Here is a 24,543-nt window from a genome sequence, read left to right as displayed (position 1 = left end):
AGTCAGTCATCGTCCAACCCGCTATATCCTAACACAAGGTCACGGGGGTCTTCTGGAGCCAATCCCAGCCAAGTGCAAGGCAGGAACAAACCCCAGGCAGGGCGCGAGCCCACCGCAGGGCACACACACACACACACACACACACACACACACACACACACACACACACCAAGCACACACTGGGGACAATTTAGGATCGCCAATGCACCTAACCTGCATGTCAAAGAATGTCAAAGTGCAGTGTCCAAAATCCTTAAAGGTCAGTATAAGATTTTCAGTTCTTTTCTACCTGCACACTCGTCTTTGCAGGACAGTGGCTTGCATGTATAAAATTTCTGTTTTTAGAGGTGAGAGGTTCCTTGCGGACACTGCGTTTGTAAAATATGTCCTGTAGTGAAGGGAGAGGCACCCCAATAATGTCCTCTGCTGTGCCTTTGCAGGCACTTGCAGTCGGATATGTTCAGCTTCACCGGATATATGTTTCTCTATTATAAAATAAATCTTGCAACAATATGAGACTTTTTTCCTGCAACGAGACGTGGTCTTTAGAAGAGAGATTTTTTAAAGAGAGACACTTTCATGTCCCGCGAGATGGACAAGTCACGTCATACTTGCAACCTTTGAAAGTTGTAAGTTCTGTGATACACATACACAATTAAAAAAAATCTCTTTGAACCTGTTACCTAACTGGTAAAGGATGTCGCCGGGTTGTCTTTCGCCGAGTTGACTGTCGCCCTGTTGCCACCGAACCATGTTTCTTTCATTTAAGAAATCTTTCTAAACTAAGAAATGCTGTTTTAAAGTCAGAATTGGAGATGCTTGTTCATTCTTTTATTTCCTCACGACTTGATTACCGTAATGCTCTCTATACGGGTTTGAGCAAGTCCTCTCTCTCACGTCTTCAGTTAGTCCAAAATGCAGCTGCCAGGCTCCTAACTCGTGATCATATCACTCCCATTCTGCACACCCTGCACTGGCTCCCAGTGTTTTATCGAGGTCATTTTTAAGTTTTGGTTCTTTATTTTCAGAGCATTGCATGGACGAGCTCCTGAGTACCTAACCAGCCTTCTCCAACGCTATACAGCTTGTTGGACTCCTAGATCAGGGCATCAAGGCCTTCTAGTTGTCCCCGTGGGGATTGTACCTTTCAGCCTGTGGCACAGAGACTATGGAATAGCCTGCCTTGTGGTCTGCGTGGAGCCGAGTCTGTTGATTCTTTTAAAAAACAACTGAAAAATGTATTTTTACACAGGCTTTTAATCAGTGCTGAATACGTCCTGTTTGTTTATTTATTATTTGTGTTGGTTTTGTTTTAACTGTTGTATTTGTATTGTATTTGCTGTTCAGTGCTCTGTGACTTTTTATCTACGGAGGGCGCTATAAGTAAACTACTACTACCCGATCTCAGAGGCTGAACTTAGATTAACTACAAAGGCAGCTCATTCCCGCTGCTTGTATCCGTGATCTAGTTCTTTGATTCGCTGCCCAAACCTCATGGCCAAAGGTGAATGTAAGAGCACATGTTGACCAGTAAATTAACCTTTTGGGACAATTCTCTCTTCACCATGACTGACTGGTACAACACAGCATAACAACAGATGGCACTCCCTCTCCCTTCTTCTCTCACTTGCAAGCAAGAGGGAAGGATACTTAAATTGCTGTGATTAAGGTTGCACCTCCTCCCCAACCTGACTAAGACATACCAGCATTTTCCAGCACAGAACCATGACTCTTAGATTTGGAGATGCAGATCTTCATCCCAACCTACTTCACACTCAGCTGTAAACTGCCCCGGTGCACACGTAACGTGAGTTACCACCCGATGAAACCAACAGACCCACATCATTTACAAAAAAGTAAAGATGTAACCCTAAGGTCGCCAGACTTGGACCTCCTGGAACACTTGACTGTGTTTAGAAATTCCATCCATAAAAATTACGAACAGGATCAGTGACAAAGAGCAGCCACAGTGGTGTGCCACACCTACCGAGTGTGAGTCTGACTTTATGCCAGCAATGCAAACCAAGCTTTCACTCTGGTTTTAGAGAGATTGTGTAACCCGTAGCATCAGGCCTAGGTCGTAGCACAAGTGTAACACAAACAAATGAGCAATGAATGCCACCCTAGATGTCACATCCAATGCCAGACACTGGACAAGAAGACACACCGCTGTTGCAGTTAGTATCAGCGACTGTTGTGTATCATTATGAGCTGGGAATGCAGTGTCACCAAACCTAGAGGTGCTTTGCTGGTTTAATTCTGGGCTATAATTGATCACCACCTAAGTTACATTATGAGGTTAGTTTGCATGCTTTGAACGTTTCAGCTGTGGCTGCAGTGCCTTTTTTATACTGTAGTACAAACCATAATCGTATTTATTTCTAAAAATTTCATTCAACAAACTGACCCAGTTACACTTTATGGAAAAACTGTGCCTTTTGAGTGCCTCACCGAAGACTTTAACTGATTGAGTCATTTATGTCACTTGTCAGTCCCAAGCAGACGTCGGAGTCTGCAGATGGTAATCAGCAGGTTAATTAGCACCTTAGTTTGTTCAATCAGAAATTGTTTGGCACTTGAGCTTCCTCAGTTTTGTGAGATCGTGGGATGAATGATAATCAAGAAAAGCATTTACGTGTTCTTTTAGGGTCACCTTCCACTTTAATTGAGATGTTTCCATTGTTTGTTTGTGGTTGCAACATTATTTAAAATCTTCCCTAAATATCCAGTGCTGCCTCATTCATTTTGGATGGGGATTTTCTCAGACGCTTCTGTTTAATGCTGGCATCGTGGTACCTGACATTCTCTTTTGTCTCTCTTGGGGCTTTTGTTGATCATCTGTTGGTAAACAAATTGAGCTGCTTGACATGAATTGCTCTTGATTAAGTTTCTCATTGCTATATTACTCTTTTGGTGAGAGACAATGTAAGCAGTCTTCTCAATTCATTTTTACATGGCCACTTGGGAACAAGAATTTGAACATCAAATTTAAACATGGCATGAAATATAAGAGGCTTCATTATTTGCTGCTATTTAGGAGGTCGATCTGCATTGCTTTTTATTAACACACACGATGATTGTGTAGCTGGGGTCACTGATCCTGCTGGACTCAGTCGGTAAGGGTCTGTCACCAGGCCTGGACGGCTTCCCACTGGAACACCTTCCTGCTTTTTTGAAATATTTTGTAACTTGTAAATGTACCTACCATACTGTATGTTTAAAGTGTGTGTGTGTGTATATATTGTATAAGTTGTCACAAGAAATAAATACTTCAAAATAGGTTTGGGGCAGCCACCCCATATATTGTGTCTTAGCCGCAAAAGGATTGTTTTGAGGAGTTGTTCACAGGTTTGAGTCCAAATCAGAACTGACTAGAAAGTGAGAATATGGCAGCTTTAAAGCCCATGACAGGAAGTGATGTAATCACGGCCTGAACTGGACGTGATGTCTTCAAAACTAAAAATGTGACTTCATCCATGGTGCCAGGGGTGGAAGTGACGCTGTCATTGGCACCGGTACCAGAAATGATGTCACCAGTGGTGCCGGAACCTAGCGGGATTTCCCGTGGATGGTCTGTAGAGGATTGAGAGAGAAAATCCGTGTAGCTCACCACCCCTTGTTCTAGCATGGCATATATATATTGATTGTAATAAGGTGCTATATATGCAACCGACTTGACACAGACTGACAACGGAAGCATGTTAAAATAAACCAAAAGAATTTATGTTTCTTCTTCAGCTAAGGGGCCCACATCTTCCCTGTGTCCCTCAGCCGCAACACAGTCCCAAATAAACTCTTCAAGTCCTCCACCCCTCTTTGGCAGCTTTGTCTCCCTGCTCCTGATACCGGCTCCCGGAGTGGTGGCTGCTGGCCTGTTTTATGGTTCACCCGGAAGTGCTTCAGGTGCTTGACCTCCTGCCTCCGATTGCACCTCCGGGTGTGGCTGAACTACGGCCCAGACGGGCTCAAGAACCTCTGCAGCGCCTTCTGGTGGCCACCCTGGATCCCAACAGGTCTGTGGAGAACTCCATCTTCCTTGCAGCCCTGTGGGAATCTGAGGCCCCACATTCACCCAGGGGGGCTGCCACAAAGTGGTCCTGGGGAGGTACTGTGCAGCCAATGCTTCTACCCCTGGAACATACACAGAAGGGGTGTCCCAGCCAGGCATGGGCCCCGGCCGTCCATCACAGTATATAAATATATAAATATATATATATATATATATATATATATATATATATATATATATATATATATATATATATACACACACACAATGAATTAATAACATATTCAGGCCCCTTCACTTCCTTCACACTTTATTATATTGCACATTTAAATTTAAATTGATACATTTGGCATTTTTGCCCATCAGTCTGCACTCAATAACCTGTAATGACAAAGTGAAAATGTGCCTTTAGAAAGGGTTGCAAATTTATTAAAAGTCTAAATTCTAATTTCTATAAATATTTAGACTGCGGGTGGCGCAGTGGGCAGCGCTGCTGAATCACAGTTAGGAGACCCGGGTTCACTTACTGGGTCCTCCCTGCGTGCAGTTTGCATGTTCTCCCCGTGTCTGCGTGGGTTTCCTCCGGGTACTCCGGTTTCTTCCCACAGTCCAAAATCATGCGGATTAGGTGCATTGGCGATTCTAAATTGTCCCTAGTGTGTGCTTGGGGTGTGTGTGTATGTGTGTGTGTGTGTATGCGCGCACGCTCCCTGTGGTGGGCTGGTGCCCTGCACAGGGTTTGTTTCCTGCCTTGCATCCTGTGTTGGCTGGGATTGGCTCCAACAGACCAACATGACCCTGTAATTAGAATAGCAGGTTGGATATTGGATGGATGGATACTTTGACCGCAATAGCGTTTGGCCCTGCAGTGGGATATAAGTGCTGTTTTTGTCACAGGGCTGGAGCAGAAGGGTCTCTTTATTGTGCTCATAAGAATTCCTTCTGAGCGTTTCCATTTTTTTTTTATTTTTTTTTACTTTGGTGTCTTCTGACTCAACAGTCACAGAAACCCTCCACATTTGTGGTACCATTTGACTCATCTGGTTGCATAGTAATGCAAGATATCAGGCTTTTTAAATTTCCCTCGTAGTCCTGAAAAACACTTATTTTTGGCCCATATTTTGTAACAGTTGTCTTATAAGAGGTACGATTGCTAAACTTCACCAACCGAAAGATATACCAGCATTAAAAACATTCTGTCCTCGACTCCTCTTCCCTCTTCTCCGCTGCTGCCAATACTTAAAAGAAACCCTGGTGGTAGGTAAAACTGATTAAATATGAAAGTGTATTGCAATCAAGAAACCCGCGCTTACACATGTAAATGAAAAGGTGACAGGGTGCCTGTTTTGTGACCCCATTTCCCAGAGATGCCCTCCTCCTGGCCAAACACTTACTCCCTGGTCCAATATACACATGCAAAAAATTGGTAAAAGAAAAAGTAAGAAAGAGAATGATTAAGCACAGTCAGGGTGAAACGGCTATGCATCCTGTCTTACAGTTCTCACTGAATGATGTGGAAAAAAAACCTACAGCAGGTAGATATGGCTGCTTTCTCACTATCCTGAGGAATTAAGAGCAGGTGCAACTGGCCAGTGGAAACATCCGCAGAACCATCGGGTCATGTAACGAAACCCATACATCTTGTGGATTCACTTCACTGTTTCTTTTCTTCTGGGTGGCCACCCCACAAATAGCGGATGTCCCTGTTTGAAGTTCACCCTCTCAGTCTTCCTAGGCTTAGATAGCTGAGCCCTTTGCTTTGCTGCCTCCTTTCTCTCTTCTCTTCCTTTTTGGTTAGCGGCCCTCATATAAAAATAAAAAAAAAAAAAAAAGTTTCCCTCTAAAACATCCCATTTCATGCCATGGTAGTTATAGAAACATGACGCCTGCTCTAGGCAGCTGGAATTCCTACCAAGCAGGGTCCTCCCAAACTTGAAGGACTTGAAGTTGTGCATGCCACATCAAATGACCCCTTGGGGGTCACCACCTAATAGGAGACAAGTGGTCAAAGTTATTGCTTTTAACAAAACTTAAAAATGAGGATTGGTCATAAATAAATAAATAAATGTGAATTTCCCCTTGGGATTAATAAAGTATCTATCTATCTATCTATCTATCTATCTATCTATCTATCTATCTATCTATCTATCTATCTATCTATCTATCTATCTATCTATCTATCTAAAGGAGTGTGTAGTGTTGTTTCATGCTTTTCAGAGGCTGCTGATCATGAATCATATTTTTAATTCTTTACTGGTGGTCATGGGGCAGCAATCACAGGGATTCTGACATCTTTGTTAAAATGTCACCCAAACCTTTAGACATTTTAGAACCAAGTAAAATTGGCTTTCTGTTAACAAGTTACTTTACTAGTATAAGTGAAGGTCATCAGACAGTCAAGCCAGTCCTTTTAGGGAGCTCTCACAACAGATTCTTGTTGGACATTGAGTTCATAGTAGTTTTTATTTTTATAGTCATTTCTCTTTTCTGCTATACTTCACCAGTCAAAACAGATGAATGTTGATGCCTGAAAGTTGATATTGAAATTGGTAGATTTTCTACTCCTTTTAGCCATTCTGGTGTGCAGTTGAAGAGGAGGGTTTGTTGTATGTTATATTACAATAACGTGTAAGTATTTATTGGGCTTCTGTAAAATATCAGATTTGCCTCTGGAATGATATGAAGTGCTGTTTATCTGTTATAGATAGATAGATATAAAGATACTTTATTAATCCCAAGGGGAAATTCACATAATTCACATATATAGCACCTATCTATCAATCTATCGATCGATCGTAACGGGTGGCCAGGTCCCATGCACGGCCGGGATGCCCCTGCTGCATATGTTCCGGGGGAGCAGCCAGTTCCATTGCCATCCTCAGTACCTCCCCCGGGACGCTTGGTGTCCGCCTCCCTGGGTGATGTTGGTGCCTCAGTTTTCCGCAGGGCTCCATGGGAGAGAGAGTTCTCCACATGCCTGTGGGGATCTGGTGTGGCCGTCAGGGGGTGCTGCATGGATCCCGGAGCCTGTATGGACACCTCTACAGCCCCGCCCAGAAGTGCAATTAGCCACCTGGAACACTTCCGGGTGGGCTATAAAAAGGGCCGGCATCCACCACTCGGGAGCCAGAACTGGGAGGAAGTTGACGAGGTTGCCTTGGAGGAGTGGTGGTGCAAGAGGAAGGATTGGTTCGGTTGTGTTGAAGTGTTTTGGGACTGTGTATTACCTGTGGGTCACGGGGAAGACGTGTGCCCACAGGGGAAGAAAAAATAAAAAGTCTTTTGTGTTTTGACACGTGCCTCTGAATTAGTCTGTGCCGGGTCAGGCATCCATCTATATCTATCTATCTATCTATCTATCTATCTATCTATCTATCTATCTATCTATCTATCTATCTATCTATCTATCTATCTAATAGTGCCTTTCTATCTATCTATCTATCTATCTATCTTTCTATCTATCTATCTATCTATCTGTCTGTCTGTCTGTCTGTCTGTCTGTCTGTCTGTCATATAGTGCCTTTCATTTTATCTATCTATCATATAGTGCCTTTCATTCTATCTGTCTGTCTGTCTGTCTGTCTGATAGTGTGTTTTTATCTGCACAATTTATTTTTTGTATACTGTCCTTTATTGAATGTAGATGGAGAGTGCTGTGAACAATTCTCAGTTACAATACAAGTCCAGATGATACTGATGCTTATATACAGAACCGGTAGACATATACTGTAAATGCAGATTTGTTAAAACACACAGCGTTCTTTCTGTTTTCCTATAGTAATGTTCAAAGTTAATATTCCTATTTAGTAAATGTACGCTTGTCTATAAATATTTCATCTAACTCTTGTGGGTGTATGTGTTTGGCTTACAGTGCATGTCATGACTATACGGCTGCCTAAGGCTGTAACACGCTTGTTGTAATGTACAAATGTTTTTGTTTTTTTTTTTTTAAACTCTTTTAAATGTATTTTTTGTAATGGTCCAAATTTAAAAAAGATGAATTAATGAAGTATAAAAAGCGTTATCTATATAAGTTGTATGCATAACCAAAACTGTGTGTTAATATTATTTTTATTTCAGTTTTTTTCAGGATGGTTTGAAAACTGCAGACAAATTGAAGCAGTACATTGAAAAGCTGGCTGCTGACCTGTACAATGTAAGCATTTTAATAAGTTTAATTATTCAATTTTTTATGTATTCATTATTTTGGCCTGTTTAACTGTATGAGTATGGTGAGTTGCAGTAGAGTTACACACACTTTTTTTATTTTATCTGAGGTGTTGTGTCGATTGTGTAACTTATAACTGGAGAGTTCCCTGTATAAATGCGTACTTGTCCAATAAATCTGATTTTTTTTTTTGAACAGAGCTACTTCTAAACATGTTCAATTAATGACACACTCAACACCAGAATAGAGCAGCACCAAAGCAGACGTACACCATAGAAGACTGTGGCGGGATGAGACCCACACTCAGCAAAACAGAAAGGGGCGCTTCACAAAATTAACAGCCCTTCCCATTTTGAGTTCCTTCACTTGAGTTCAATACCCAAGTAGAGCTTTGCTCTTTTTCCCATTAAAGTAGCTTTCTTTAATTCCTACCATTTGTTAGCTGAACGCTGTAGCCATTAGTTTAGCTGCAATTCTTGAATGGTGAGCATCAATCAAAAAATTAACTGTTTAGTCCTTTATGAATATATATATTATAGATGGCTAAAACTTTTTTTGTCCCCAGAGCGAAATTTGGCAATTTTGTTATGCAAAATGGTTTTTTTTTGGTCATTTAAAAATATTAGTAACTAGCAAAATACCGGCGCTTCGCAGCGGAGAAGTAGTGCGTTAAAGAAGTTATGAAAAAGTAAAGGCAACATTTTAAAAATAATGTAACGTGATTGTCAATGTAATTGTCGTAGGCTTATTTTAGTATTGAGAGTGAATTTGATGATTGTAAAGAGTTTAATTTATGATTGCAAATGTCGTATATGAAAAATGCACATTTTTAGGATCTAAGAATTTCTTTGTAAACGATGTTTGGAGTTCTGCCCTCAGGCTGTAAAATGACCAAACTGCTGGTCTGCTGAGCTTACTCTTGAGCATGCAACGTACAGTCAGCCACGTGAGAAGCCATCTTGTGTCAAGTCAATGGCGACCTTTTTTAGAGTCTGGCCCTGTGACTTATTTATTGTCATAGCGAAGCAGACCTGGAGTTTGAATTGAAATGAGAGGTCAGAGGGTATGAGAGCGATGTGAGGAGTAAATCCAGTCTCTCCCTGAGCCAGTTCCAGTAAAGACTTGTGCAGAGATGTGATCTGAAGCCTGGTGCCGTTACAAAGTTTTGGTGGTTGTAAGTTTCGTAGTAACATCATTGGTGCACCGAACTTCAAAAGTAGAGTATGTGGAGGCCTGAATGTGAAGAAACAAAATGAAAAGGCAGGAGTCACCAGCAGGAAGATGTGAAGGAAGGCCAACAATAACAGGCTTGAAGCGGTGGAGTAAAGAAGAAGGGAGCAGCGAGCACAACAAACAGCTGAGGAAAGTAAGGAAGTGAGTGAGGAGGCACATGAGCGCGGGATGTCATTAATGTATAGAGGCAGGGAGCCAACCACATGGTAAGTGCGCGGACAGCGGCCATGCGGAAAAAGGAAGGGGGACCAGGGACGGCCCTTTTGTGTCTCTGCCGTGAAATAAATCCTCTGTTAACAGAAATTAGGAATGAAACCAACAAAAGGAGAGGTCAGTTCTGAAAGTTCCTTACGGCATAATGGTGATCCGTTCCAGACTCTGCCGCGATAAATGAATTTCCGTGAAGTAGGACTGTTTATTTATAAATCGAATATTTTCACAGTTAGATCATAGAAAACCTGTTTATCACAGTTAGATCATAGAAAACCTGTTTATTAGAGCCCTCTAGACATGAAATAACACCCTTTAGTCAAATGTTTAAACTGAGCTCCATGACAAGAGATGACAGTTCCGTCTCACAATTAAAAGAATGCAAATATATCTTCCTCTTCAAAGTGCGCGTCAGGAGCAGAGAATGTCAGAGAGAGAGAGATAAGCAAACAATCAAAAATCAATACGTGCTGTTTGGACTTTCAAGTATGCGAAGTGCCACACGGGAAGCATATCGTATATCATTGAGGAGTTTTATTTAATACGTAATACATGCTCTGATTGGGTAGCTTCTCAGCCATCTTGCAATAGCGTCCCTTGTATGAAATCAACTGGGCAAAGTAACTGAGGAAGCATGTACCATAAATTAAAAGAGCCATTGTCCGCAGAAATCCATGAACCAGCGAAAAATCTGTGATCTACATTTAGATATGCTTACATTTAAAATCCGCGATAGAGTGAAGCCACGAAAGTCGAAGCGCGATATAGCAGGATCACTGTATATATATATATATATATATATATATATATATATATATATATATTTTTTTTGTATCTTGCTCTTTTACCCTTTCTTTTCCAACACTTGGGTTCAGATTTGACTGTTGTAAATGTATGTAATAAATAAAGTTTGACTTGACTTGAGTACAAGGTCGCTTTGGATGCTGCTTATTCATTTGGTTGACGTAAATTAAGTGTGAACTTGTAATACATTGAACTTGAAAACAAAAAATCAATCTTTTAATAGTAATAAACTGATGTGAGCTGGATACTATGAAAACTCTTTGCATATGGAAATAATAAATAGTTTAAAATTTTAGAAAACTTATTCTTTTTCTGCTTAGATCAAACAAACACAAGATGAAGAAAAGAAGCAGTTGACAGCTCTGCGCGACCTGATCAAATCTTCACTTCAGCTGGACCAAAAGGAGGTAGGTACAGTGGAGTAAACTCTGATCCCATTCTATAAATTTTTAAGTAAATTTTAAGATTTTTAAAGGTATCTGGAAAATTCTGTTCAGTTCAACTTTATAAATTCCATGAGGAAATTTAGATGCATACAGCAGCAGAAATATAAGGATACAAACTCATAGGATAAGTAATACAATTAATTAATGAATAATGTACATTGTGCAGAAATTTCAAAATTAATTTAAAATTGCAAAATGAACTTAAAGTATACCAGCATTTAGTTTGGGATGTTGCGATGAAGCATTGAATTACTTGAGAGCAGCAGACAGAACAGACCTCAGAGGAACTTTTTAGCACACCGTGGCGCAATGAGCCTGTGGGTAAAAGTGCTCCAAGAGAGAGCGCCATCTGGAGGGCATTTTTCTTGATGACATCTCATTTTTCCACCATTCTGTTTGCCACAACAGCTTCCAGGATGTCTCCAGGGTTCTCTCTGTGATGCAGGAGGCTTTTCAGAATACGTTTATTCAGGCATTGTGCTTTTTTTTTGAGCTCAGGTTGATTTCACAGGAGACCACAGTATAGAACAGCACACTGGCTGCTATTGACTGGTAGAACATCTCCAGCGACTTGCTGCATGCATTGAAAGTATATTTGAAGATATTCATTGTCGTCCCACTTTAACATTTAAGAAAGTTTTGATAGATAGAGTATAAGGTTAATGGAAAATCTGGACGGCTGGAAGTTGCATTTAAGCCTACAAAATGAAGAGACTTTGGTTAACACTAATTTAAATTTTACAAACTGTGGTTTTCTTTTTAAAATAATTGGTTTCTAATCTAAAGGAATCTCTTTGCTTTAAATCATGTATGGGGAAATTTACATCTTGAACATTTGTTATTTCCAGTTCCTTTGTTACAATCTTGAAATCGTAAGTGGCATTGCTGTGTTGTGTGCTCTGCTGCCTTCTGGTATAGTAGGTCTCCCTGACTCTTTGCCTACATTACTATTAGAACTCCGTGTAAGAGACGATTCCTATTTTGGTTCATGCCAGTTGTTTGTCAGTCTGGCACAGAACATTTCACCGTCTCAATACAGTAGTTGTTTGTTTCTGTTTGATGAATTCTTTGCTTATATCGTCGGGGAGGAAAAGCACTCCTCTCATCTTTACTGATTGTTCATGTTTAATAGTATCCAGTGTGATGCAGAAGAGTCCGTCATGTTGATGGCCTTCCTTCACACTTTAATTCCCTATCTTGGTGTTTAATTCCTGGTTAATATGCATTAATTTTTGTAATTTGCTTCTGATGAATTAGTCTACCCAATTATCCAGGAATGGGAAGAACAGTAACTTGATTTATGATTAAAGTTTGCAATTTTAACCATAATCTCAAAATTTCAACTTCGGTCTCGTAGTTAATTTCACGATTAAAGTGAAAACGTCAAGATAAAATGTGATGATCCGTAACCATGTGACCTGCTGAGACAGAATTCAATTCCTTACATTGTTGTGGAAAAAAACGTTCTTCTGTTTTCAAAGAAAGCAATCACAGAATCCAGCTGAAAATGTGGAACGATTCTTTATTTGCACATAGATACGCACGGATATCTCGGTGCACGAAGTGCGCATTCAGTAATATAATTAATTTGCTTTTAGGCTTTTCTACTCTTGTTACCTCATCTAATAAATCACGTCATCTGACTCTTAATATACATAGCTTTATTATTTCATCGAATCAACTAGTGCCACCAATATTTTCAGATTCCTTTCGACTCTCCCATTTTCCTGAATGCTGCCTCATAAATAGGGGTGATCTACTTACTCTTCTAATGATCTAAGCAATGCTTCATAGGAGGGTTGTTTGAGCTTTCTCCACTAGTTTATCCTCGCATTCTTGAGGGGTGTTCGTTACTCATTTACCGCATTCTAACCTTGGAAAATCAAGCTGCTGGTTTCTCTGAGATGAGGCAGACCTCACATGCTCAAACTTAAAGCCACATTAAACTTTTTTTTGACAAATTATACCCTGGATCATCTCCTTTGCTTGCAATCCAGTGCTTGTGATCAGAAGTAAGGATGGAAATATCAACCTCCTCAGAGGACTTACCTTCAGTCCTTTTTCTTATGCTTTAATAACTCTTTGTTATAATTTCATTTAAGTATATACTGTAATAGTTTGTAAATGATTATACATATTATCTAAAAATTCCATACTGTCAATATGAATGTGACAGCACATACAAATCTATGGAAGAATACATTTAAACAATTAATGGTGGATTTGTGTATGATATACATTGGTTTAAGTGATTAAAACTGCACACTTTGCACCCTCAAGATTTCCCCTAGCACAATTTATTTCTTTGATTTTCAGTGCTGCATTCGTAAATGAAACTCTATTTACTTGTGTAGCCCTCCTACTATTGAAGTGGCACGTTACCTATGACATAGGATGACATTTCACTGGTGGGATCCACATTAAACATCCCAATACATTTTAATAACCAATGGGTCCAATGAAACAATTATATTTATCCCTGCTCTTGCAGTATTTCAAAGTAATGATTTGTAAATAGGTGGCACTGTGGCGCAGTGGGTATCGCTGCTGCCTCGCAGTTAGGAGACCCAGGTTCGCTTCCCAAGTCCTCCCTGCGTGGAATTTGCATGTTCTCCCCGTGTCTGCTTGGGTTTCCTTCCACAGTCCAAAGAAATGCAGGTTAGGTGCATTGGCGATCCTAAATTGCCCCTAGTGTGTGCTTGGTGTGTGTGTGTGTGTGCCCTGCCTGGGGTTTGTTTCCTGCCTTGCGCCCTGTGTTGTGTCATGGATAGGAAACAACAAAACAAACAACAAAAAATTAATAATAAAACACATTTATTGAACATACCACTCAAAGGATATTATTGCAGTTTAACTCAACTCAATTCATTTGTCTGAGTTACAGCACAGGTAAGGTTCTCACATAGAAATCAACAATAAATATATATATGTGTGTGTATATGTATGTGTGTGTATATATATATATATATATATATATATATATATATATATATATATATATATATATATATATATATATATATATATATATATATATATATATATATATATATATATATATATATATATACATACAGTGGAACCTTGGTTTATGAGCATAATTCGTTCCGGAAACGTGCTCGCAATCCAAAGCACTCGTATATCAAAGCAAATTTCCCCATAAGAAATAATGCAAACTCAGATGATTCGTTCCACAACCCAAAACTATTCATATAAAAATGATTAATACAAAATATAAGTGAGTGAGTTTCTAAACTCATGTGGGATTCCACCCAACGGGACGACACGCGGAAGAGCGTCCCAAAGCAATCGCAGTCTCCCAGCGCTGTAGCAGTTCGCCGTATAAGCACATTTAAAAGATCACAGACATGCTATGCGCTGCTGTCAATGGGCGATACAAGAAACATTATAAACATCCTGCTGCAATAAATAACAGCGCTGTTGCTGTTTCAAGCTGAAGGCGGCTGGTGTTGTTAAAGTAATGAGACTCAGCTTCGTGTTTTGGGGCGCAAGATGGGGACTCGCACTTCACAGCGCGCACACACAGTCACAATGCTGTAGTAAACAGTGTTCGTATTGCAAGACATCGTTCGTTTATCAAGTCAAAATTTATTAATAAATTTTGCTCGTCTTGCAAAACACTCGTAAACTAAGTTACTCGTAAACCCAGGTTCCACTGTATATATATATATATATATATATATATATATATATATATATATATAATACATACATACAGGCAGTTCCCCGGGTTATGTACGGATAAGGACTGTTGGTTTGTTCTTAAGTTGAATTTGTATGTAAGTCGGAACAGGTCCATTATTTTATTAAATGCTATTGTTGACCAACTGTAACCAAGTGCTGCCAATGAATGATGGAGTTTCACCTCTCTGACCTTTTTATTATTTCTGCTTTATTTTCCATGGTGATGGTTTTTCTCATCTTTACTGTATCACCAGCACTTGCATCAGATTTGTGTTTCAGAGACATTGTTAAAGGGTGAAGACAAAAGGTTAAGATAAACTCTTCTGCACAGCACTCTACACGCTATTACAGCAGGAAGGCACCCGTCATCAACACGTCTGATGTACTGATGGGAGACAACTTCCTGCTATGTACGTAACAATACAAGCAGGCTTGCTATTGAGTATGAACGGGGGCGGCGGGGGGCGATTCATCATTCGTCCACCACACAGTTACCTCCACTTGCATACAGTATGCTCTCTGCAGCGTCTGCCCACCGAGAACGAACAGGGTACGGCCAAAAGCAGGTGGTGAATCGCCCACCACCCCACCCCCATTCAACAGGCAGCCACCTGAGGCACACTATACAATACTGCGCCCCGCCGCCCCATTCACCCTCAATGGCCTCCGTTCAGCCACAACCGGGTCACCGGTTGCAGCATCACTAGCTGCCCACTGAGAACGAACGGGGCAGTCAGGAGCAGTAGCTGCGGTGGCATGGTGGGCGGACAGTGAACCACCCCATCAAGCCTCCATCCTGCACACAAGCGGTAGCTTTGGCCCCGGCAACTATGAACCCCAGGTCACTGCTTGCCGCGCACCCAGCCGACCACTGAGAATGAATGGTGTGTGGCCCACATTGCCCCATTCATCAGCCGGAGCCGTTCGAGGGACCACTACACTGCGCGAGCAGCGAAATCGGCCCCTCCAGCCACTGCTTCCAGTGTCTCCAGGCCGAAGATGACGGAGCGGCAGTCACGGAGGAGCCTGCATCAAGCCCCCCAGGCAGATGATGGAGCAGCTGTGGACCTGTTCGTAACTCGTATGTCGGATGTTTGTAACTTGGGGACTACCTATATATATATATATATATATATATATATATACATATATATACATACATACATATACATATATATATATATATACTGTGAACGCCCCGGCACAGACAGGCGGACATCTTGTTTTTAAACACCACACGTTTATTATATACAAATTATTTACAGTCCATCGGTCACAAAGACCCCCAAATAATGGTCACAAAGACCCAGTTCAGTGCACAATACCCCAAAACAGTCACAGTCCTGGCCACAATGCCTTTCTTCGGGCCGCCTCCACACTCCTCTTGCTTCGTCCTACTTCCACCCGACTCCAGCACAGAATGAAGGGAGACGGCCCCTTTTATAGCTGACCCGGACGAGCACCTGGTGTTCCCGGCAGTCCTTACCACGCCCCAGCGTGGCGGAAGTGCCGCTGTCCTCCCGCTGCTCTCCGGCGGCATTATAAATCTTCCCCAGCACTTCCTGGTGTGGCAGGAGTGCTGGGGAAACAAGTCCCAAGGCATTGGGGCGCCTCCTGGCGGTGCCCACGGGCTCCTACAGGGAAAGGCTTCCATGCCCTTGACCCGTGGTCCCCAAAGCAACCCGGAAGGCGAACCCCACGTGATCCAGGCAGGGCTCTGACCCTCTTCCGTCCCTCCTGGCGCCCCGGCGGGTCATGGCCCCTGGCATCCCTGACAGTGCCCCACAGCCAGCGAAGACCACTCGTGGGAAAGAGCGACCCGTCCCGCGAGGGCAACAGAGTCCCGAAACGGGTCCCACCCGAGGATAACCGGGGTCCGGCCCCGCACTCCTAGCAGGGACAGGGGCGGAGACACAATCTGAGCACCAACCCATGGTGCATCCCTGTGCCTCGCACAGGTTGTGCTCCCCCCTTTTACCGGCACCCCGGGGCCTCCCCGGTCGGCACCCTCCGAGACCTCCGCGCCCCTTTGTTCCGAGCCACCTGTTCCCCCGTAAGCTCCTCCAGCTGTGAGCGCAGCTGCGCACCGGCAGAGAGATCATTCCGCTGACGGCCCGACATCAGAGGGCTGTTCCGCCACGAAGGGGGTCCTTCAGCCCGCCGGGTCCGTCCCTACAAAGAGAACACAGGGGCAGAACCGCTGCCAAAGCACCCAGCTCGTGCCATGCCGGGCAGCGTTCCCCCAATCACCCCGCACTTGCCTGATCGGCACCCTCTCCGCGCTTCCGTGTCCCTCTCGATGATGGAGTCGCCGGCACCGCCTGCTTTCTCTCTGCCTGCCTCAGGGATTCCCTCTGCTCCCCAGAGGGCAGCCAGCCATACGCTGCACCCAGCAACGCGTCTCACCATATTGGAGGAAGCAGCACCCAGCCGCTTAATCCTCCCTTCACTCTGGGACGCCTTGATGGTACGCGACTTTGTATTAACAAACACAAGCCCCTTTCCCGTCTGCGTCCCTACAGTACAGCGAGGCGCAGCCAACTCGGGCGGGCGCTAGGACCCGGGCACTAAGCAGCCCGTGTCCATTCTCGTCCTCTCGGACTCCCCTCGCGCGCATACAGTCATTAGCGCCGCACTATTTGTCGGAGGGCTGCTTACTCAAACTGCTTATCGTTATCACAGCCATTTTCGCAGACCCTCCCAGTTGCTGTTACGGAGTCGGCTGTACTCACCAAATCCGCCGTACCTCTCCGGCTGGAGATTCCAGCGCCGCGCCGTCCCGCTGTCAGTCGAAACTTCCGTAAGGTCGCGAGCGCCTTCTTCTCCAGATCCCGCACTGCAGCCCGGAGGGCACGTAGCAACTGTAACACACTCTGCTCCGCAGGCTGAAGGCACGCCCCCAGCTCCGTCAGAGCAGCCGGCAAGGACAGAAAGTTAACCGACGCTGAGCCTACCTGTACGCCAGCCTCCGACGCCGCCACTTCCTGTGGGCCCTCTCCTCTGGCCCAATCGGTCTCCCCGCCCGTGATTAACGTTCCTTGGTCCCGCCTCTCGTCATTGGCGGGCACCCAAGACACACCGCCCAACGCGTGCCTGTCAGGGGAGGGACATCCGTCCGCGCCATCTTGCCTCCCTTTTCGGCGTCGATATGCCTGCCGGCAGCTCTTTGTTGCCAGCAGTCTTGAGACGCAGCGTCTCCTTCTCCGCAGCCTTCGCGGCTGCCGCCGTGCTGCCAGCGCCCTGCAGACCGCATGCGCCCGCCACCGACGTGAATCCGGGAGGTCCCTGCCTGAGAAAGAAAGAACACGCCCGGCCCTCCCGGGCCGGCTGCCACTAGGTAGGGGACTCACCTTCCCGGACCCGTCCAACCGAGGACACCTCCTCGGCGAGGCTTCTTCCGACGCCAAGCCGTCTCGGCCTGCAGTAATGGCACGATCCCTGGAGACCGCTGCTCTCCAGCTAGGCATACCGCCCGCCCGTGTCAGGGAAGTATGGCCATCAAACGGACCCCTGGCGGTCCGTGGGGTTTCTTCTCTCCGCGGGGCTGTGTGCACGCAGCACCCGCTGAACGTGGTGGTGTCCTGCTGCGCCCGGCCGTCCACAACAAATTTATTTGTTGCAGGTCTCCGCCTTGCAACAGGCGGAGCGTCCTGCTGACTACGCCAGATGTGAACGCCTCCCGGGCACAGACAGGCGGACATCTTGTTTTTAAACACCACACGTTTATTATATACAAATTATTTACAGTCCATCGGTCACAAAGACCCAGTTCAGTGCACAATACCCCAAAACAGTCACAGTCCTGGCCACAATGCCTTTCTTCGGGCCGCCTCCACACTCCTCTTGCTTCGTCCTACTTCCACCCGACTCCAGCACAGAATGAAGGGAGACGGCCCCTTTTATAGCTGACCCGGACGAGCACCTGGTGTTCCCGGCAGTCCTTGGCCACGCCCCAGCGTGGCGGAAGTGCCGGCTGTCCTCCCGGCTGCTCTCCGGGCGGCATTATAAATCTTCCCCCTAGCACTTCCTGGTGTGGCAGGAGTGCTGGGGAAACAAGTCCCCAAGGCATTGGGGCGCCTCCTGGCGGTGACCACGGGCTCCTACAGGGAAAGGCTTCCATGCCCTTGACCCGTGGTCCCCAAAGCAACCCGGAAGGCGAACCCCACATGATCCAGGCAGGGCTCTGACCCTCTTCCGGTCCCTCCTGGCGTCCCGGCCGGGTCATGGCCCCTGGCATCCCTGACAATACATATATATATATATATATATATATATACATATATACATATATATATATATATACATATTTACATATATACATATATGTATATATATATATATATATATATATATATAGTACAGGCCAAAAGTTTGGCCACACCTCCACATTCAATGTGTTCTCTTTATTTTCATGACCATTTCCAGCACTCCATCACTCTCCTTCTTGGTCAAATAGCCCTTACACAGCCGGGTCATTGTCCTGTTGAAAAATAAATGAGCGTCCAACTAACCTGACTTCTGCACAACACAACTGCTGGTCCCAACCCCATTGATAAAGCAAGAAATTCCACTAAATAACCCTGAGAAGGCTAACCTGTGAAGTGAAAACCATTTCAGGTGACTACCTGTTGAAGCTCATCGAGAGAATGCCAAGAGTGTGCAAAGCAGTAATCAGAGCAAAGGGGGGCTGTTTTGAAGAAACTAGAATATAAAACATGTTTTCAGTTATTTCTCCTTTTTTTGTTAAGTACATAACTCCACGTGTGTTCATTCATAATTTTGAGGCCTTCAGTAAGAATCTACCAATGTAAATGGACATGAAAATCAAGAAAACACATTGAATAAGGAGCTGTGTCCAAACTTTTGCCCTGTACTGTCTGTATGTATATGTATATGTATATATATGTATATATATATATATATATATATATATATATATATATATATATATATATACATACAATCAATCAATCAATCAATCATTGGCGCTCTTAGTTGGAGCTCATATGCAGTACACAACTTGACATGTACTCACAGTGTCCTTCCAGAACTTTTGCCGCACTTCACATTTACCTCCGTGGTGGAAAACAGGAATCTCTCAGCTCTGTCTTGGATGACGCCAGTAGCTTCGTCTTGATTTATTTGCATTCCCTTTTTATATAGCAAATTTAAGTAAAGTAGGCATCCGACTCCCTGTCTGTCCCTTTTCTTTTCAAAGCCGAGCTCTCTTTTTCATCCACATTCCAATGAGCGAAACCCGCTCAATGCCTCTCACGCTTAACACTGACCACCAAAAAAAACTTTTTGACTCTTTTTTTCCGCTCTCGCACTCTCCACAACCTTAGTGCCAGCTTTCTCTTTTCTTTTTTTTTTTTTAACACTCTCCCCCACTGTCTCCACCCGCTCTTCCTCTCACCTCCCAAAGAAAAACAAAAATCATTGGAGTACCTTGATTGGTAGTAAATAGCACCAATCACATCTCAGTTCCTGCTTTCCCCGAAGTTCCCCAAAACTATCACCTTGATGTCTTTGCAATAAAATGATATATGGATGTATTACTAATGTCCATTATCTGTGCCTTTGACTGCATGTGGTCACACTGGGCATCCTCTTAAGCTTGAAACTGTCAAGATAAATTAGCTTACAACAACTTTTGGATTATTACTAGTGATGTTCATCTCCATCCATAAGTAATTAGCAGCTGAAGCCATGAATGCAGCCGTGAACTGCAGAACCATGTGGCTTCAGTTTATCATGGAGTCCATGTGCCACAGCGCATTTGGACCTTGGGTGTGATAGGGCCTTCCTCTCAGCCGCCATGCTCAACCTAAACTCCATGCTGTCAGGTTCAATCCATTTGATCAGCTGTCTCACCAAGCCACATATGACAAAGTGCCCTCTTTAGATTGCTTGTTGGTGTGACCACCAATATTCCTGCATTTATCCTTTAGTGACACAAAGTTAACTACAAGATTAAAGTCACAATATAGAGGTGTTTTTACCTTTGCTACGTCCTTAATGATTTTTTTTTTCCAAAATCCCATTTCCTGTGGTCCAATTACACTTCTATATAATAAAGCAGTTAAAGACAGGAATGAAAAGATCTAAAATGCATTACACAATATTGTCAAACCACCTTAATCCATTTTAGACTTTCTTGTATTAAAAATATTGACAGATTTATATTATCTGTGTGCTTGAGGATGAGAATCGTTTTTGTGACAGATGGATTGCAGCAGTCGTTAGTGCGCCAGTGTCAGTCATCGTCAGATTCATTCATTTATTCAGTTTCTAAACCCGCTTATTCCCAGGTGGCTCCACATCTCAAATTGTAAGGATTGCCGCCCATCACCTGTGACTCTGAACTCCGTTCTAGTCAGATATTTTGAAAACAACAGTATGAGTAACATATTTCCGTCTTCATCTTGTTCTTTCTTAATGAATGAACAGCACTGCTTTGTGATTTTTTTTATTAATTTTTTTTAGCATGTTGCTGTTAATATTTTTCATATAATTTTAAATAGCTTTATAAAAGAACATAAAAATCATAGAATACACATTGGTGGATCTTGCCCGAGGGTGAAATTACCCTCCTGTGATGTGTGGGGCAAGGAGACAACATTCATTGAAATGAAGTCAAATTCTGGGAGTAAATCATTTACATGTTGTATTTGTTGTCCGTTCTCCCATCCGTCCATACCTACTTATTCTGAGCAGGGTCACTGGGAAGATGGAGCCTCTAGACAGGGCGCCAGTCACCAGTCCATTGTAAGGTGAACACACTCACTTAGTTAACTACCCTGCTTTAGCTTGCCATTACTGTCCTGCCATAAGAGTGGCCAGTGATGTACCATGCTGGTAGCCAGTGTTAAACAAGGCCTTGCTGGCCACCAGTGTTGTACCACACTGACAACTCAGTGTTGTGTCAGTATGCACATGAATTCCAGAATTTTAGAATTACATACACAGTGGACTGATACCACATCTAAATTTGATTCACTTAAGCAGTGGTGGGACATTTCTAAAGTTCACATATAGACACACAGGAAGTCACTAGAAATTGCTTACTAGATATGAAAGCCTTTTGTAATAGAAAGAAAATTCAACAGCCAGTCAGATGAAGTTTTAGGAAACCACCGGTATAATGTCCAAAGGACAGGTCAAAATAATGTTGAAACATAAAGGGTTCAAGCAAGCATTTGACAAGCAAACATTGAAAATAGGGGGGTATTTATACAGAAACTCAAAATGGCTACAGGAAATTTAAGGGGGGAAGTTACGTCTTGGCTCCGACTTGTTCGTGATGTCATCGAGGAGGGACGGTAGGACAATAATACGGCTGTTTATTTTTCATCTTTGCCTCTGCGGGAAAAGAGAGAGAGAGAGAGAGAGAGAGCGTTAGTACCATTTTGTAGCCCTTTGTCTCGCGACCATCTACTCAGCGTGGGTTTTGTCGACTGTCTCCGAAGCGCGTGTGACACTTGAAAGGAGACGTTTTAAAACTGCTGGATGCTTTTCCAAATTGATTCTCTTTTAACATCTAAAAAGCGTTCCTTTGCTGATTTTTTTTTTTTTTGGAATTTCCTTGTGCAAGGTGCCCTAGTGAGGTCACGTTTTCGGAGTATAAATCACTTGGATGCACCTACAAGATTTTTGTTTAATTTGGAGAAGAAAGAAGCCCAAAGCAAATTGATTCACGTGCTGTACGACACTGTGGACTGTGCACTGCTGAGGACATAAGAGATTTTGCTGCTTATTTTTGTACAAATTTGTTTATGGACAATTCTATTGATATTTCGGCAATGATTGTTTTTCTTGACCGACTTCCTAGGATTCCAAATGGTTTTAAGCCATTACTAGACTCTGAATTAACCTTTCAAGAAATGTCAGATTCACTTTGTGATTTAAACACCGGAAAGGCTCCAGGGATTGACGGCCTCCCCCCCGAGTTCTGCAGACAGTTCTGACCATTACTGGGGGCTGATGTGCACGTAGTGTTTTTAGAAAGCTTGAAAGATGGTGAATTACCTTTGAGCTGCAGAAGAGCAGTGATCACTCTGCTTCCAAAACAGGAAGATCTATGCCATATAAAGAGTCTTTTCAGTACGGATTATAGGACTTTCTCTAGGGCTTTGTCAAACCGTCTGAGGACTCTAATGGATTTGGCTGTAAATTCCTGTCAAGTTTACTGTATACCTAACTGAAATAATTACATTGGGGGAGGCAGAGTGTAGCTGTGCTTAGCAACACTGCCTTACTGATCCTTGTTTCAAACTTTGAAGCTAGTTCTTATCCAATTTTGCAGAGGTAGTTATGGATTGGTTGATATATAAACACAGTCCTTTTATGTATAAGTGTTGGGGTCACTAATGTTTTCATTTAGATTTTGTTTTGAATGACATTGATAAACATGTAACAAACAAACTTGTTAAGTATGCAGATCACATTAAAGTGGGACGAGTGGCAGATTGTGTCATCTCTAAATTTAAATAAGAGGACCTGGAAAAAATTGTGTCAGATGATGTTTAATGTGTAACAAATGTAAAAGTGAAAATATTGCAATGGCAAAAAACTACAGTTAGGTCCAGAAGTATTTGGACAGTGACACAATTTTCATAACGTCACAATGGGTTTAAAATGAAGAAATAATTACATGATTGAAGTGTAGGCTTTCAGCAGTAATTCAAATGGTTTAACAGAAATAATCACATGAGCCGGTTAGGAATGACAGCCATTTTTATAGATGGTACCCCATTTCTAGGGGCTCAAAAGTATTTGAACAACTGACTGCTGACAAGCTGTTCAGTAGCCAGGTGTGAGCAGATCCCTCTTTATTCCATTATATTAAGAAGGTAGAAGGTCTGGAGTTGATGGAATTTGTATTTGGAAACTGTCACTGTAAACTCATAATATGACATTCAAAGAGCTGTCCATGCAGGTAAAAACAGGCCACCATTAGGCTGAGAAAGCAAAACAAATCCTTTAGAGAGATAGCAGAAACACCAGGGGCCTCATGTATAACGCCGTGCGTAGAACTCGCACTATAACATGGCGTAAGCACAAAAGCCGAAATGTGATTACGCACAGAAAAATCCAGATGCAGGAATCTGTGCGTACTCCAACTTCCACGTTCTTCCGCTACATAAATCCCGATCAGCGTGAAAACTAACGCTCGTGCATGCGCATTTTGTAACGCCCCAAATCCTCCCAGAATTACGCCTATTTGAATATGCAAATCAATATAAATCGCCCTTAAGCGCAGCCTTCTGTGAAAAGACAATGGGAAAAGCACAGGGAAAATATAAGAATTTCAGCGAATACCAAGTGGAGGCAAAGGAAAAACATACTATTTGTTCAAATAAACCGTGGTATAATCAACAAAAGGAAGTTGATCGAGTGACATAGCGTGTTGGAGAAACTTGAAAGCTCACATTCACAAATCGCACAGTGCCGGAAATAAAAAGAAGTCACATATCAAAGTCGCCGTGAAAAGCCGAGTTGTAAGCCCACTGTCTGAGTGTCATATGAAAGCTTATTAGGGTACAGAGAAAAAGGCACACAGTGGGGAAAAAGCACGAAATGTCAACTTCAATCTCGACATTTCCACTTTAATCACGTAGTTTATTTTGTCATTAAAGTAGAACATCATAAACTTCATCTTAAAATCGTTTAATTAACCAGTTTCTCAAATCACATCGTAATTAAAGTAGCATGTAAATGCTTTGTTTTGTATTTGATCTTCTATGTGCTCTATGTGTGTGAATCACTACTTGCTTTTTAAACCGGCTCTCTTCCTCCAACTGGACACAGAATCAATTACATTCGTGATATTACAGCTCTCTGAATAACTAAAATACTGAGATGTATACGTGATATCATTTTCATGATGATAGGAGTTAAAGCACGTTATTAAACATGTGTTTCACTTCGATGAAATAATTTATTGCAGCAGTACAATCAGGGGCGGC

General features: G+C 42.9%; 1 protein-coding gene across 5 annotated transcripts in view; it reads left to right on the top strand.

Moving 5' to 3' along the window:
• Positions 1-24,543, top strand: part of LOC120529808 (arf-GAP with SH3 domain, ANK repeat and PH domain-containing protein 1-like) — a 347,163-nt gene that overhangs the window by 232,186 nt on the left and 90,434 nt on the right. For all 5 annotated transcript variants that reach the window (XM_039753980.1, XM_039753979.1, XM_039753978.1 and 2 more), the window contains exons 10-11: positions 8,090-8,165; positions 10,745-10,831. In XM_039753980.1, the coding sequence (XP_039609914.1) occupies positions 8,090-8,165; positions 10,745-10,831 (163 nt within the window). The remainder of the gene's footprint in view (positions 1-8,089; positions 8,166-10,744; positions 10,832-24,543) is intronic.

The sequence above is a fragment of the Polypterus senegalus genome, chromosome 5, assembly GCF_016835505.1.
Source record: "Polypterus senegalus isolate Bchr_013 chromosome 5, ASM1683550v1, whole genome shotgun sequence".
Classification (NCBI taxonomy): Eukaryota; Metazoa; Chordata; class Cladistia; order Polypteriformes; family Polypteridae; genus Polypterus; species Polypterus senegalus.
Note: the sequence above shows the minus strand (reverse complement) of the source record. Positions and strands in the feature narration are given on the sequence as shown.